This window comes from Oncorhynchus kisutch, linkage group LG17, assembly GCF_002021735.2.
Source record: "Oncorhynchus kisutch isolate 150728-3 linkage group LG17, Okis_V2, whole genome shotgun sequence".
NCBI lineage: Eukaryota > Metazoa > Chordata > Actinopteri > Salmoniformes > Salmonidae > Oncorhynchus > Oncorhynchus kisutch.
The window spans coordinates 40,435,937-40,452,070 of record NC_034190.2 but is presented as its reverse complement, the minus strand read 5'-3'; the positions used below and the strand labels follow the sequence as shown (position 1 = coordinate 40,452,070).

At 42.9% G+C, this 16,134-nt stretch overlaps 1 protein-coding gene across 2 annotated transcripts in view; it reads left to right on the top strand.

Annotated features, from left to right (window-relative positions):
* The window catches only part of LOC109907666 (dolichyl-diphosphooligosaccharide--protein glycosyltransferase subunit STT3B), a 79,817-nt gene that overhangs the window by 32,157 nt on the left and 31,526 nt on the right, over positions 1–16,134 (top strand). For both annotated transcript variants that reach the window (XM_020505765.2, XM_031793818.1), the window contains exon 2: positions 11,855–11,963. In XM_020505765.2, the coding sequence (XP_020361354.1) occupies positions 11,855–11,963 (109 nt within the window). The remainder of the gene's footprint in view (positions 1–11,854; positions 11,964–16,134) is intronic.

Genomic DNA, 16,134 nt, shown 5'->3' with positions numbered 1-16,134 from the left:
CAGTGGCCAACGAAGATGAGCATTTGCCCACTGAAGGCATTTACGTCGTCAAACTGCAGTCAGGTCACGACGACGAGCATGCAGATGAGCTTCCCTGAGACGGTTTCTGATGATTTGTGCAGATATTCTTCGGTTGTGTTGAAGCCAGATGTGGAGTTTCTGGTCTGGCAAGGTTACGTGTGGTCTGCGGCTGTGAGTGTGGTTGGACATACTACCAAATTCTCCAAAACAACGGAGGCAGCTTATGGTAGAGATTCTTTCAATTTTCTTGCAACAGCTCTGGTGGACAACTGCACAATTTAGTGGCCTTTTTATTTTCTCCAGCACAAGGTGCACCTGTGTAATGATCATGCGGTTTAATCAGCTTCTTGATATGCCACACCTGTCAGGTGGATGTATTATCTTGGCAAAGGAGAAATGCTCACTAACAGGAATGTTAACAAATGTGGGGACAACATTTTAGAGAAACTTTTTGTGTGTGTGGACAATTTCTGGGATCTTTTTTATTTCAGCTCATGAAGCATGGGACCAACACTTTACATTGCGTTTACATTTTTTGGAGTGTAAATAAATTCTGTGCTATCAGGTCTGCATGCATAAGCAAGTTAAAGTGAAACAATCGCATGTCATTTTGCATGTTTTTTAGACTTTGACTTAATATCCCAGACAACCTTTTCCCACTGACTTAAATGCTGAGGAGTGGAATTAATTGACACTTTTTTAGTCTCTGTCATTCATTGTTCACAAGGGCTTACTTTCATCTCAAATGGCTTAATCTAGTTTTCGTCTGTCATTCCCCATTTCATGCTAATTTCAAAACTGCTCATTGAAGTCTAGGGTGAGGTTTGCCAGGAAGGCTTTTATTGATAGTCCTTTGTTACAAAATTATTAAATTTGATAATGAATAATAATAAAAAAAAACATTTCATTGGAGGCAATCTGCATAAAGCATAGGTCAAACATTTTAATAATCAAAATGTTGGGCGGTAAAGTTGCTTTTATCGCAGAGCATGCTTCTACCCTGATATTGTGCATCTAATAAAAATACCTTTTTATTTTCTTGGACTGGCTCAGTGCAATTTCTCGGGAATGCAGCACATCCCTGTAGAGAACGCTTGTGTAACTGTTCTTATGGGGACTTTTGAGATCAGGGGGCTTTAGAATTGCTTCCAAACTGTCCTCTGGTTCCCAAGAGTATGGCTTTATTGTATGTAGCCATGTCTTTAGTGTTTGGTCAATGTGGTTCCTTGATCAGTGTTTGGCTACTTTCAAATGAGCTGTGAGTTTAGGCGGTGCCCAAGCTCCTTGATGTGTTCCTGTGACTTTCTGGTTTCATTGAGTGTCAGTAAAGAGTCTAGATGAGCTGGCCTCATTGAGAGGGACTGGCTGCTCACATCACTCTGCTTCACCCTCTCAAAGGAAGGGCCACAACACATTTTGGCAACAGCTTTATTCATAACCTTGTTTTGTTTATGAAACTGCAATCTATCGAGTGTGAAATGTTTTTTTTTTAAATAGAATTTGCCCGCTCTGCATGCTCCACTGCCAGCCGTCGATGCCTGTACCATGAGGCTAAACAACCATTTTATTTTTCATTAGCCGTGTACACATTTGTTTAAAGTTTGGTCATGCAGTGCAGGGACTTGCTGAGCGACGTTCTGAAACTCTTGTAAGCCTATGTGTTTTCTTTGTTTTCGAACTGCGCTGACCTCCAGAGGTCCTGAACATGCTTAGCAAGCACTCTAACCCCCTCAATCTGTCTCTCATTGGGCCAGGCTACTGCTGAACTGTTCCATGTGTGCATTGTCCATGACTGAGCTCATAGTTCTGTTTCTGCTGAGCGCCAGAAAGCAAAACCATGCAAATCTAACTGTGCCAAATACAACAAGTGTAGACTTTAAGGTGAAAAGATTACTTACGAGCCTTTTCCAAACAATGCAGTTAGAAAGTAAGACGATAAACAAATATAATAGTTACACAAGGTAACACAATAACAATAACGAGGTTATATATAGACTGCCCCCCCACCTGCTAAGCGCGCTTCTACCACAAAGCCAAAAGACTGCTGAAAAGTTAATAGGCTACCTGGACATTCTGCTTTTCACCCGCTACGTACCTGTACATATTACCTCATTCAAATCACCCCAACTACCTCGTACCACAGTACACGGACTCCATACCGGTGAGGGGCCCCTGCATTGCGGGTCAGTGTGGAGGATGTGTTGTTGCCTGCCCTCACCGCCTTGGGGCGGCCTGTCAAAGTCCAGTATCCAATTGCAGAGGGAGGTGTATAATCCCAGGGTCCTTAGTTCCCTCCAAGCTCATCACTAACCTATGGTGTTGACTACAGCTCAGTGTTCAATCAACAGCATTCTCATGTTGGTGTTCCATTTGTCCAGGTGGGAAAGGACAGTGTGGAGTGCAACCGAGATCGAGTCATTGCTGGATTTGTTGGGGCGATATGCGAATTGGAGTGGGTCTGGGATGATAATGTTGTGAGCCACTACCAGCCTTACAAAGCATTTCATGTCTACAGATATGATTGCTACGTGGCTATTTAGTTAGACAGTCCCTGTGCCCAAGAACATCAAGGTAACTTATGGTGGTCTGCTTGAAACATGGGTATTACAGACTCGGTCAGGGAGAGTTTCAAAATGTCAGGGAGCGATAACAAAATGATTTGATGATCGACTCAAGTCAGACCGCTTGTGAATGCGTCAGATGGTAGCGTCAGTCTGCCTCTGAGTGAGTTAGAGGAATTGTTATATGTTCACATTCTTATTTGGTCATTTTAAAGTGAATGTAATAGCATAACTGGGCAGTCAATATAGCAGTAAAACTGAATTGAAAGTCAGCGGGTTCTAGAGTCTATTTAAGCAATAAGGCCCGAGGGGGTGTGGTATATGGCCAATATACCACGGCTAAGGACTGTTCATAAGCACAACGCAACGCGGAGTGACTGGACACATCCCTTAGCTGTGGTATATTGGCCATATGTCGCAAACCCCCAAGTTGCCTTATTGCTATTATAAACTGGTTACCAAAGTAATTAGAGCAGTAAAAATAAATATTTTGTCATAGCCATGGCCGTATACCACGGGTGTCAGCCAATCGGCATTCAAGGCTTAACACTCAGTTTATAATTAGTTTCAAACCTTTCCTTTTTAAAAGACAGTCTTACATGTCCATTACTTTCGTTACTTGCCTTGGGGCTACAGCAATAAGAATCCACGGAAGACTTTTCAGACTTAGCCCTAGTGTCCTTTTACAGGAACACTCTGTTTTATTACTCTTTGTCTTTCTGTCAATCTGGAGCAAATAAACCAGACCGATTTTTATTTATTTGTATTTTTAGTCTGTTCTCTCCCCAGGCTAGGCCCAAATATAGCAGAACTAGGCTATATGCTATTGAACAGGTATTGAAAATATGGTATTGAGGGAGCGCATTCAAAGGACAATTTTAGAAGCACTAACGATTTTGGCAAACTTGAGAGTTGGGATTCAGAAATGTTTCAATGCCTTTTCAAATGGCTTTGATTCCGTTGTACCCATGAACAGGGTTGGAAATTAACACCCGCCAAATGCAGATAGACTTTGTCATTCACGGATAAGAATGCATTTTTCACCAGCCACGTTGCCAAGTGGTCACACAGAGCAACTTTAAAAAATGTATTTATATCCAAAGCTCACAGAAGTTGGTTCGAAACGCAACTAAAGTGTGACTTTGTCCTTGTGTTTCTTGACTACGAAGACCTCGCAGTCTGAGATTTTTCTTTCATCAGACAAGTGATGGTCAGTGTAACGGCCCATCCCTTAAAGGGCCAGCTGAACATTTTTTGTCTCGCGTAATGATTGAGCATGGATCACTCCCGAAAACTTTTATTTACAAACCTTTTAGTCATTGTTCACTTAGATTTGTGTGCTTCTACATTTCTACTTAGGAGCGCATCATGGCAGCGTAGAGCCCTAAACCATAATCATAAATAAGCCCTTTCACTCAGCATTTTGTGGCAGGGCAGGCACTTTTAACCAAACACATTTGGTTAAAAGAAGCAGGTCACACATTTTTTTATGAATAGAGTAGATTTAAAATCTGCCTGTCACAGTGCCTGGTAGACCAAAAAGTAAATTTCCCACCTTGCCCATGAACAACAAATATGGATATCATAATTATGTCTGTGCTCTGCAGATGGCTTTACATAGCTTGTCATTTTTCATGTGTTGATTTGAATAGACAGTTGCTAAGATCCTTGCTTATTGACATGATGGCAGTATGCCCCACCTAGGAACTGAAGCGGCAGCCATCTGTTATTGTTACCCAACAACTACAGCCAGCTGGCTTGTTTTGAAAAGTAAAAAATTGACATTTTTAGTTAGACATTAATTAGTTTTGTTCATAATTTGACAGATTTTTCATGGTGCTGTGATTTTAACGACGTTCCGTGGATACTTGTTTATCTCTGGAAGCCATGCACATGATCAGATATAAGTTTGTTGCTGTTTCAGCAAGTGTTTACACACTGAAATTATGCAGATTTTATTTTATTGCTCATTCTGTTGACTTGGCGGAATCATTAGCTCGATTTGGTATTCATCACATACTGATCTTATGAGCATAGTTTTTCTTTCCCGCTCTTGTTCATGCAAACACCACTAAATCAGCGGTGACAGAACCTCATCAAGCCTGTATACTGGTGAGTTAGTAATTACAGTTAACATTTAAATCCAGAATGATCTACTAATTTCCTGTAGCATCGGCACAATATTACCATCAAACATCCATAAAATGCAATTACTTGATGGATCGTTGAGCACGGAGTGCATTAATTTAACCGTGTCGTGTATAGGAATACAGCCCATTCGCCAACACGTCTTCTCGTCCAGCTTCTGTTTCTGTTGGACACTGCAGTATTATAGTAAACCAGTGTCACTCTTCCGCCATATGTGACTTGTTTCAGGAAACTAGGCGTATGTCGCACGTCACTACTTCACAGTACAGCCATTTGAAAGTAAACAGTTTTTTTTATCAAAATGCATTTTTGTGCCTTCTGGAACATATGAACTTTCATGTGCCTTAATAACTACCTTGTATTCCATCCATAAATACGAAGACAATTTTTTAATTTACGAGCCTAGTTGGTTTAGCCATAGAAAAAGTGAGGAACCTTCCCACTAGCCATGATTGGCTGACATAATGGATGGACATGTGGCGATGAGTTTGGATTGGTCTGCCATGTAGCATGCTTCTGTCTATAACGTTAGCTGTTCAGTATGTGTTGACAGTCCTTTCTGCCGTGCCGTTTTTTTAAAAGATATAACGTTAGCCATTGAGAACTAAAGTTTTGGTACTTTTCTCAACCTTAATGCTCTGAATTTAGCAGGCTCTATCGACAAATCAGTAGGAAAAAGTGAATGGCTACTTTCTGCACAAGCCACGGTCAATGTGAACCGGAGGTACTTAACACAAAACTACAAACAAAATGGAGTTCATTTAAATGGTTCCAGTCTGCCATGAAGCGTTCATCCATGTATACGGGTAAGAGTCTAGCTACATTTTCCAGATATACACTGCTCAAAAAAATAAAGGGAACACTTAAACAACACAATATAACTCTAAGTCAATCACACTTCTGTGAAATCAAACTGTCCACTTAGGAAGCAACACTGATTGACAATACATTTCACATGCTGTTGTGCAAATGGAATAGACAACAGGTGGAAATTATAGGCAATTAGCAAGACACCCCCAATAAAGGAGTGGTTCTGCAGGTGGTGATCACAGAACACTTCTCAGTTCCTATGCTTCCTGGCTGATGTTTTGGTCACTTTTGAATGCTGGTGGTGCTTTCACTCGTGGTAGCATGAGACAGAGGCTACAACCCACACAAGTGGCTCAGGTAGTGCAGCTCATCCAGGATGGCACATCAATGCGAGCTGTGGCAAGAAGGTTTGCTGTGTCTGTCAGCGTAGTGTCCAGAGCATGGAGACGCTACCAGGAGACAGGCCAGTACATCAGGAGACGTGGAGGAGGCCGTAGGAGGGCAACAACCCAGCAGCAGGACCGCTACCTCCGCCTTTGTGCAAGAAGGAGCACTGCCAGAGCCCTGCAAAATGACCTCCAGCAGTCCACAAATGTGCATGTGTCTGCTCAAACGGTCAGAAACCGACTCCATGAGGGTGGTAATGAGGGCCCGACGTCCACAGGTGGGGGTTGTGCTTACAGCCCAACACCGTGCAGGACGTTTGGCATTTGCCAGAGAACACCAAGATTGGCAAATTCGCCACTGGCGCCCTGTGCTCTTCACAGATAAAAGCAGGTTCACACTGAGCACATTTGACAGACGTGACAGAGTCTGGAGACTCCGTAGAGAACGTTCTGCTGCCTGCAACATCCTCCAGCATGACCGGTTTGGCGGTGGGTCAGTCATGGTGTGGGGTGGCATTTCTTCGGGAGGGGCGCACAGCCCTCCATGTGCTCGCCAGAGGTAGCCTGACTGCCATTAGGTCCCGAGATGAGATCCTCAGATGCCTTCTGAGACCATATGCTGGTGCGGTTGGCCCTGGCTTCCTCCTAATGCAAGACAATGCTAGACCTCATGTGGCTGGAGTGTGTCAGCAGTTCCTGCAAGAGGAAGGCATTGATGCTATGGACTGGCCCGCCCGTTCCCCAGACCTGAATCCAATTGAGCACATCTGGGACATCATGTCTTGCTCCATCCACCAACAGACTGTCCAGGAGTTGGCGGATGCTTTAGTCCAGGTCTGGGAGGAGATCCCTCAGGAGACCATCCGCCACCTCATCAGGAGCATGCCCAGGCGTTGTAGGGAGGTCATACAGGCACGTGGAGACCACACACACTACTGAGCCTCATTTGGACTTGTTTTAAGGACATTACATCAAAGTTGGATCAGCCTGTAGTGTGGTTTTCCACTTTAATTTTGAGTGTGACTCCAAATCCAGACCAGAGGGTTGATAAATTTGATTTCCATTGATAATTTTTGTGTGATTTTGTTGTCAGCACATTCAACTATGTAAAGAAAAAAGTATTTAATAAGAATATTTCACTCATTCAGATCTAGGATGTGTGATTTTAGTGTTCCCTTAAACTTATACACTGCTAAAAACAATTTTATCACATGGCCTCACATGAATCCTTAAAGAGATGGGTGGGACTAAGGCTTAAGAGGGTGTGAACGATGATGAATGGATATAGACGAACTCTCCAGTAGGTGTAACAAAAAATATTCAAGGACCATTTTCTCAAAACTGGGGTTACATGTTTTTCAACTTTCAAAGCAGAATTTACTTCCATTTCTTTCTCAACTACAGTGTATGATATACCATTTTGTATTTACTTTTATCCAGCGTAATTTTATTTATTTTTTAAATCTAAATTAGCTACATAAGTCACATGAGCATGCAGTGAGAAGGGGAATAGGCTCTGTGTGCACAGTCCTGCCTAGTGGGTGGGGCCTCCCCCCGAGTGCCATTGAGTCGTATGGAAAGTAGCCAAGACTGGGTCCACTGGTAGAGCCTTGGCTGATGGTCCGTAATCTCCCATGGGTCTCCTAAAGCCTGCTGTAATGCTTCAACTCCAAGTAATCCAACTGGAACATCCCATAAGTGACCATTATCAAGCTAGTTCTGGTGTATGTATTTGTAATCCTGTTATTCAAATGTTTCATTTAGGTGGCAACTCAGAATATTACTCCTAACCTCCTCTTCTAGAGTTGACACTTGCATTTGTTCTCTTCCATACCTGCTTTTGAAGGCGTTTCACTCTTATGCAGGAGTCGCGACTCCAGTATGGATTTGTTGCTAGTTGGTCCCCATTGACTTCATTTGCCATTTATTAGCAATACTTTTTCTATGTAAAAAAAAAATGGCTGAAATGGCAATAAGACATGCCATAGGTGTGTAAAGTCGGACAGTTGGGAATCAACAAATCCATGCAGGATAACCTGAAGACAATCAAGAATATTGGCCAACCTTGAACCCCAGGTGTACGGTTTGCTCTAGTAATCACAGGCCCTGCAGTCTATTTTGTTTAACTATTCAATGAGCTCAGAACATTGACTTTGACTGATAAATTTGCAGAAGTTAAAGCAATTTATGTATTTTTTAACTTGCTTTTACCAAAGGTAAAGGCAGAACCAGATGTAGGCTATTTATTGTGACTAGCTTTTTTATTTTTTTTTATTTAAAGTTTTCTTGTTTTTCAATCAACCAACAAAACACATTCCACATTCACAGATGTGACAGGCTTTAAAAACACATTCCACATTCACAGATGTGACAGGCTTTAAAAACACATTCCACATTCACAGATGTGACAGGCTTTAAAAACACATTCCACATTCACAGATGTGACAGGCTTTAAAAACACATTCCACATTCACAGATGTGACAGGCTTTAAAAAAAGAAAAAGTCCAAAAATAATAATACATTTGAAAAAAAATAATAATAATTAAAATGAATGTCAAATAAAAGCATTTATTTTCCTTGGTACATATATATATATATACATACGTACATACATACACACATATACATACATATATACGCACACGTACTCAAACTAAATTAAAATAAAAACACACAAAAAAACATAACACTTGCAGCAGCACTATCAAGGTTCTTATCAGCTATTTCAAGCATTCGCTGAGACGACGGGCCAATAATTCGTTTTTAGGTTTTACAGTACCATAGACAACATGTATCTGCGCATTTCCCTAGTCACCCCTTTCACTCTGTCCAGTTTGAAATATAGTGGAGACCAGAGTCTATCAAACTTGGGCTGTCTCTTGTGGAGGTCATAAGTGAGCTTTTCAAGAGGAAGAAAGTCAACAATCTGGTCAATCCACATTTTAAATGTAGGAGGGGTATTTGAGGCCCACAATAGAAGAATACATTTCTTAGCAAAGTATGTAATAGTCATAAGCAAATTTTCTCTGTCAGGATCAAGAACAAAGTCCTGCTGGGCATTAAGAAGATAGATACACAGGGTCATATCAAAATGGTGACTAGCTTTTTGAAAAGGTCACCACTCTGCAGATGGGTCTGCTCCCAACCTGTGCGTTCTTGGTTTGTTTGTGACTTGTTTCGGCTTTTGTGTGCAAATTCTACGAAATCACCAAGCGCCCGTGTTAAACATTGAGCTGTTGTGTTTCAGGCAGCCCCAGCTTAATATTTGGTACCACTGCGTGGTTAATTCCCTGAACTCTTAACACTTACAGGTAATCTATCCATAGTGTGAAGACAGCGGGCAATTAGGTTTAGTCAAGGTGGCAAGTGCACTCCGGGAACAAAAGTCCATTTGGACATTTATCCAAACAGCAGGAGCAGAGCAGAAAAACCAATGATGCGTTTGATTATGTGGTTACCAAGGTGCAAGACGTTATCGGCTCATGAACCACAAAGGAATCCCTTTTGTTTTATGCACCGAATGAGGGCTTTGTAACAATGGAGAACTCATATCTGTAACGGACATGATCGAAATTAGTTGTGATGCCTGAGGGCATCCCCAGTCAATTTCAAATGCATAAGATGCTGTGAATAATTTGCTCCAGAGTTGACACGTAAGCCACATTTTAGTTCATTTCCATGCTTCCGAGCCCAGACATGTTTTTAAACGGCAGGGGTTTGTGTCGCTTGAAGCTCACCTGCTCACTACTTGATGGTGCAGTGATGTTCTGTCGGCCGGGACCGACTAGGCAGTTATGCATTAAATTGCTAATGCACTTGGCAGGCCACATTATCCGCCCCATCAAAGTGACAAGTGCAAGGATAAAACACTCTGCTCTGCTGTCCATGAGATCATTGGAAAATGTTTTTTTTTGTGAATATGGTGAGGCAGCGGGTGATGTTTTTATAAGTGTTTTCTGTGGTTCTCTCTAGAGCCTCTGTGCTTTGACAGTTGACGAACAATAGCTTCCCTGTGTAGGGTATGAGAGGTTAGGTTGTGGAAGTAAGTGCTCTTTGCTGGGCAGCTCTTATACCTGGCTGGTCTCTCCATGCTCCAGAGTCTGAAGGAAACACTGGTTTCGCTGGCTCATGCTCAAACTTGTGAAAGTGTCCAGTCTCAGGTTATAAAATAATGTGATCTGACTGCATGAGGAGCCACAGGGATAAACCGTTCTAGTTCCATCTCTGTGGAATAGCCAGCTTCAGGTGCACTGCAATATAAGGTGTGTGCGCATTGGGTGTGCATTGTCTGTGCTCAACAGTAGCTTGGTCTCCTCACTAGACGTGTCAGTCAGTGAATAATGGATGAGCCATAAAAAAAGTATGTGTTATATTCTACTTGAAAGTGAACTGCAACAGTAATTGCACCAGACGTATGAATAGTGCAAGTGTTTGTTTACATCCTTTAATTCTTTGTTCCTCGCTGGCTTTCGTCACTGTTCAAAGCCCATTTCCTCGATACCAGAAATCCTTTTAAAAGCGCCAGAACTTAAATCTCCCGTGTGTACAAACTGATATAAAATAACGTAAGACTAGAATTTGTCCCCCAAGCACTTTATCGAAGGATTTTGGCCATGCCCTTTCCCCACCTGCAGATACGAATCCTTCAGGTGAGTTGTGTAGAAGAAAAATCACCATGCAGTGATTAATGAGCTTGCCACCCATTTTGGGATGTATGTGTGAGCTTCTTGTCTCCCAGCAGCTCAGTGACCGTGTCCTGGCTGGCTCGAATCTACTGAATCATCTGCTATGGAGCCAAAGTATTAGGGAAGGATGCTGCTATAGTCCTTAGGGGTTGCTGACATACCAGTGTTGGGGCTGTTTCTGCAGACCAACGTGGTCTGTCCCAAGGATGGATGTCCTTATTTCAGAGCCACAGGTGCATCGCATTGATTGCACAACTGACGCATGAAGTGTATTATATTACTCTGGTTACGTCAACTGTCCCCTACATATAAACTGTTTCTTCGTTTTTTACACTTGAAATGTAACATCACTGCCTCGCGCTGGGCCATATGAAGATTTGAGATATTAATCGAACTCATGGCCTAGCATGGAATCTAAAGCAAAGCAAGAAGCCACATGTGAATCTGTATGCAAAGCGTTTACAGAGTTGCTTCTGGCAGACATTTCACAATCTTTAGAGAAAATGAAATGAAAGTTTGCCGTTTCAGAGCGGCGATGACACGCAAACCAAGCGGACTGTTCGGGTTGGAAGTTTGGGATGTCTCCGTATTGTCAGATAAAGTTGGTAATTGTCCTTCAAACTTGCACTAGCAGTAGACTCTTCTTTTTCAAGGATATGTTAACACGCAGGCTTACGCATATATGGGCATTCCACAGAGGAACCACACGGAATGAGGCGACGAGATAATGTGCCCATGAATTGTACTTAATGGTTGCTTTTTCTCTGGCAGTTGTCTTCCTAGTGTCTGCTTTTCTTAGTGTTTGTGGCTCGATAGCAGTCCAAACCATTACATCTCTTGGGTTGCATTAATTTAGCTATTTGATTATTTCTTGAAGATACTTTTTTTTTTTTGGTCTCTTGATCCTGTGTTGGCTGGGGACATTGTTAGAAGTGAGGCTTTGTGAGATTGCAGAATTATGAGTGTGATTGAACTTGCAGTTGATCGGAGCGTTACTGGCTTCAATGCAAAAGCTTGCATGCTGAAGGGAAGCCTACTATCTCAAATGATACAAAGCATGTGCAGCAACACTAGCCACCTTTCTTGTAGAATCAGGAAATAATAAGGCTATTCTTTCCAAATAATACTTGATTGCACATTCAACAATATCTTAAGATATTTGTATTAGCTACCTGCTTTTGTGTACCACGGTTTTATTTTTGCCTTGTACCAAACAAAGCCATATTCTCCGTCTTCCCACAGGTTCAACTACAGGTCGACATATCATCTGACCACAAATGGGTTTTACGAGTTCCTCAACTGGTTCGACGAGAGGTCGTGGTACCCCTTGGGGAGGATCGTTGGGGGCACAGTAAGTTTAACACGTTCCCTTCTGTGATCAAGCTTAAGTCATCCCAATGAAAAACGAGCCTGTTGGATGAACACATTACAAATAAATAACTATAGGCCTAGACTCCCTGTGTGGTTGTAGTGGGTGGTTAGCTGAGGAAGCACCATGGACCGTACATTTTCATAAGCCTCCCCCAGTGCTCTTTGGTCTTAGTCACGCTCCGGAAGCAACCAGTGAGCTGTGTTAACTTGGCGGATTCCCCATGACTGCCATGGTCCCCATGAGTGTTTACCAACAAGAGCAGATGTTGGGAAATCACAACCTTTTTCACTGTGAGTTACTACCTGCTGGTTCTGCAGGCTTTATCTCCCATTCTCCTCCTTCGGCAGAGCCTCGTATTTTTGGGTGGACCTGTAAAATGTGCACTGAGCACTGTGAATACAATACGACCCTGCTCTTCCTCCCAGCTCCCGGCATGTTTCTCTGTACTGTGAGCACAGTAGCTAATGGGGCGACGGTTTTCGCCAGCCTTGGTAGTGCAAACCTTTTGAAATGGCTCCCTCTGTTACTTCCATCACTTTCTCCACCTAGGTTGGCAGCTGAAGTGTCTCTTTGTTCCCTGCCCTGTACAGTGTATTTACTTCAGGGTGGTGGGAGACGAGCCCCGAGCAGTTAAGACAGCCAGACATGTCAGCACTCAGTACTATTGTCAGTTGTTTTAGCAGCAGCAGATATTGCAGCTATGGAATATAGGCTAGTAGCGATGGCAGGTGTTGCTGTTTGGCAGCAATGGATTCAGTCATCCTGCACAAGGGATCCGAACATCCTAACCTGCGGATAACAAGTCTATGTGTAGGCAATGAACCATACTGATGCTCAGCGTGCCAGGTTACCGGTCAGCGCTGAGAGTGCAGCAGGGTTTAAACCACAGGTGGGTCTGATGCTGGGTACACAGAATGCAAATGCCCAGCAACATGCAAATAAATGCTAAACTGATGGTAGATCCAGGCTCAATACCTCTGGCAGATACCTCTGTTAACCTTTTTTGCTGCATGTCAGCTACCTGGCTCAATAAGCTCTGTTTTTCTACACGTTTTTTTCTCCCCCGACACATGATTCCACTATGAAGGTGAGAAGTGTTTCCCTCGGCTGTCCTGATGGTACTTACACACAGTCTACAAGGTATGAAGGGCCTTTGAATTTTGTCAGGCAGCCTTCGGAATGTAACAAATCACCTGTTCTGAAAACAGTGCTTCTATGAAATCACGCCAGTTGTGGGAATACTGTAGTGTGAAAGCAAATTAGCACGTACTCTCTGTTTCTGACAGTCAACAGAGTATAGGGAATGCATGACTAACTAGGGCTGTTGCAGTGACCGTATTAAAGGCGGTCATGAGCGATGACCGCATTCAAATTCCACGTGGCTGATGAGTCCTAATCAATTGTGCGCACAATTGGCCCAGCGTCGTCCAGGTTTGGCCGGGGTATGCCGTCATTGTAAATAAGAATGTTCACATTTTGAATAGCCTAGTAATAGGGATTTTTTTCTATTTTCATAATAGGCTGACATTACCCTTATAGCTACAGAATATCTCACCCCTGCGTTTCCATCTTTCTCTCCTTCCTCCCTTTCTTGAGCGTGCAGAGAGAGGGAGGGGGCTGTCAACGATTTAGTGAAAGCATGTTTCTATAGCGGTTCCACAACGTTTACCAAATTAAGCACTGGCCTACTTGCGAGGAATATCACCTGTCACAAATTGAGATGCTCAATGGTTCTCAGTGGTTTATGTGTGGAGTGATTTAAATTGAAAATAGTCTCGATGGGTGAAAACATGATAACTTGATGAGAACGTATGCAGCCTGGGGCAAGGAGCAGAGGTCAAGCTTTTGTTTGACTTTTTTCAAATCATCAATAGCCTATAGCGGCATCATGCAGCCCATATCTGTTTTGATTTAAGACATTCTAAGGTTTGTATCATTCACAACTACAGTTGCCAAATAACTCTAAATACAGCATATATAGGACCTGTTTCAAGTGAACACTTTAGTCACTTCATGTACACTTCAGAATAGGGAAAAATATCCATCCTATTTTATTCAGCTAAATTCAATTATATTCTTCTTCCTATAAAATCATGTAATATAAAATAATGGCACGGGACTTATGAGCATGCACTGTCTCGCAACCATTTCCATGACATAGACTGACCAGGTGTATCCAGGTCAAAGCTAGGATCCCTTGATTGATGTCACCTGTTAAACCCTCTTCAATCAGTGTAGCTGAAGAGGAAGAGACCGTTTTCTAAGCTGTGAGACATGGATTGTGTGCGTGTTCCATTGAGGGTGAATGGACAAGACTAAAGTGCCTTTTGAACAGGGTATGGTAGTAGGTGCCAGGCGCACCGGTTTGAGTGTGTCAATAACTGCAACGCAGATGGGTTTGTCACGCTCAACAGTTTCCCCCGTATGTATCAAGAATGGTCCACCACCCAAAGGACATCCAGCCAATTTGACACAACTGTGGGAAGCATTGGGGTCAACATGGGCCAGCATCCCTGTGGAACACTTAACTCCTTGTAGAGTCCATGCCACGACAAATTGAGAATGTTCTGAGGGCAAAAAGGGGTGCAACGCAATATTAGGAAGGTGTTCCTTCTGCATAGCCAGAACACATTCTGTTCTTCTGAAATACGTTTTCTTCTGAGCTTCTTTGGAGCTGCCTAAAATGAATCATGGATTCGTTGTGATGTATATTTACATGGATTTATTAGGCTTGCTTAAATGTAGATGTTCCAAAGGTGCATGTCAGTGGCTTGTATATGGCTTGTATGCATGGAGGCCTGGAGATGCTCAACGAGTTTGTGAATTAACGGTCACTTACCTTGAGACCGAAAGTCATTTGCATGACAACCAGCTGACAGTATTTCATGACCGCCACAGCCCTATGGATGGCTGTGTTACTGTAAATCTAATGATCGCATCAATGTTTATTTCTCACACGGCCCTATGGATGGCTGCGTTACTGTAAATCTAATGATCGCATCAATGTTTATTTCTCACACAACCCTATGGACGGCTGTGTTACTGTAAATCTAATGATCAAATCAACGTTTATTTGTCACACAGCCCTATGGATGGCTGTGTTATTGTAAATGACTGGGGTGGCTGGGGTCTCTGACCATTTTTAGGGCCTTCCTCTGACACCGCCTGGTATATAAGTCCTGGATGGCAGGGGTCTTGGCCCCAGTGACGTACTGGGCCGTACGCACTACCCTCTGTAGTGCCTTGCGGTCGGAGGCCGAGCAGTTGCCATACCAGGTAGTTGATGCAACCAGCTCTCGATGTTGCAGCTGTAGAACCTTTTGAGGATCTGAGGACTTTTTTTGAGGCATTACTTTAACACCTGAAGAAATTCGGCTTGTCACCAAAAGCACTCACAAACTTCTACAGGTGCACAATCGAGAGCATCCTGGCGGGCTGTATCACCGCCTGGTACGGCAACCGCTCCGCCCACAACCGTAAGGCTCTCCAGAGGGTAGTGAGGTCTGCACAACGCATCACTGGGGGCAAACTACCTGCCCTCCAGGACACCTACACCCCCCAATGTTACAGGAAGGCCATAAAGATCATCAAGGACAACAACCACCCGAGCCACTGCCTGTTCACCCCGCTATCATCCAGAAGGCGAGGTCAGTACAGGTGCATCAAAGCTGGGACCGAGAGACTGAAAAACAGCTTCTATCTCAAGGCCATCAGACTGTTAAACAGCCACCACTAACATTGAGTGGCTGCTGCCAACACACTGACTCAACTCCAGCCACTTTAATAATGGGAATTGATGGGAAATTATGTCAAATAGATCACTAGCCACTTTAAACAATGCTACCTAATATAATGTTTACATACCCTACATTATTCATCTCATATGTATACGTATATACTGTACTCATCTACTGCATCTTTATGTAATACATGTATCACTAGCCACTTTAACTATGCCACTTTGTTTACATACTCATCTCATATGTATATACTGTACTCGATACCATCTACTGTATCTTGCCTATGCCGCTCTGTACCATCACTCATTCATATATCTTTATGTACATATTCTTTATCCCCCTACACTTGTGTGTGTATAAGACAGTAGTTTTGGAATTGTTAATTAGATTACTTGTTGGTTATTACTGCA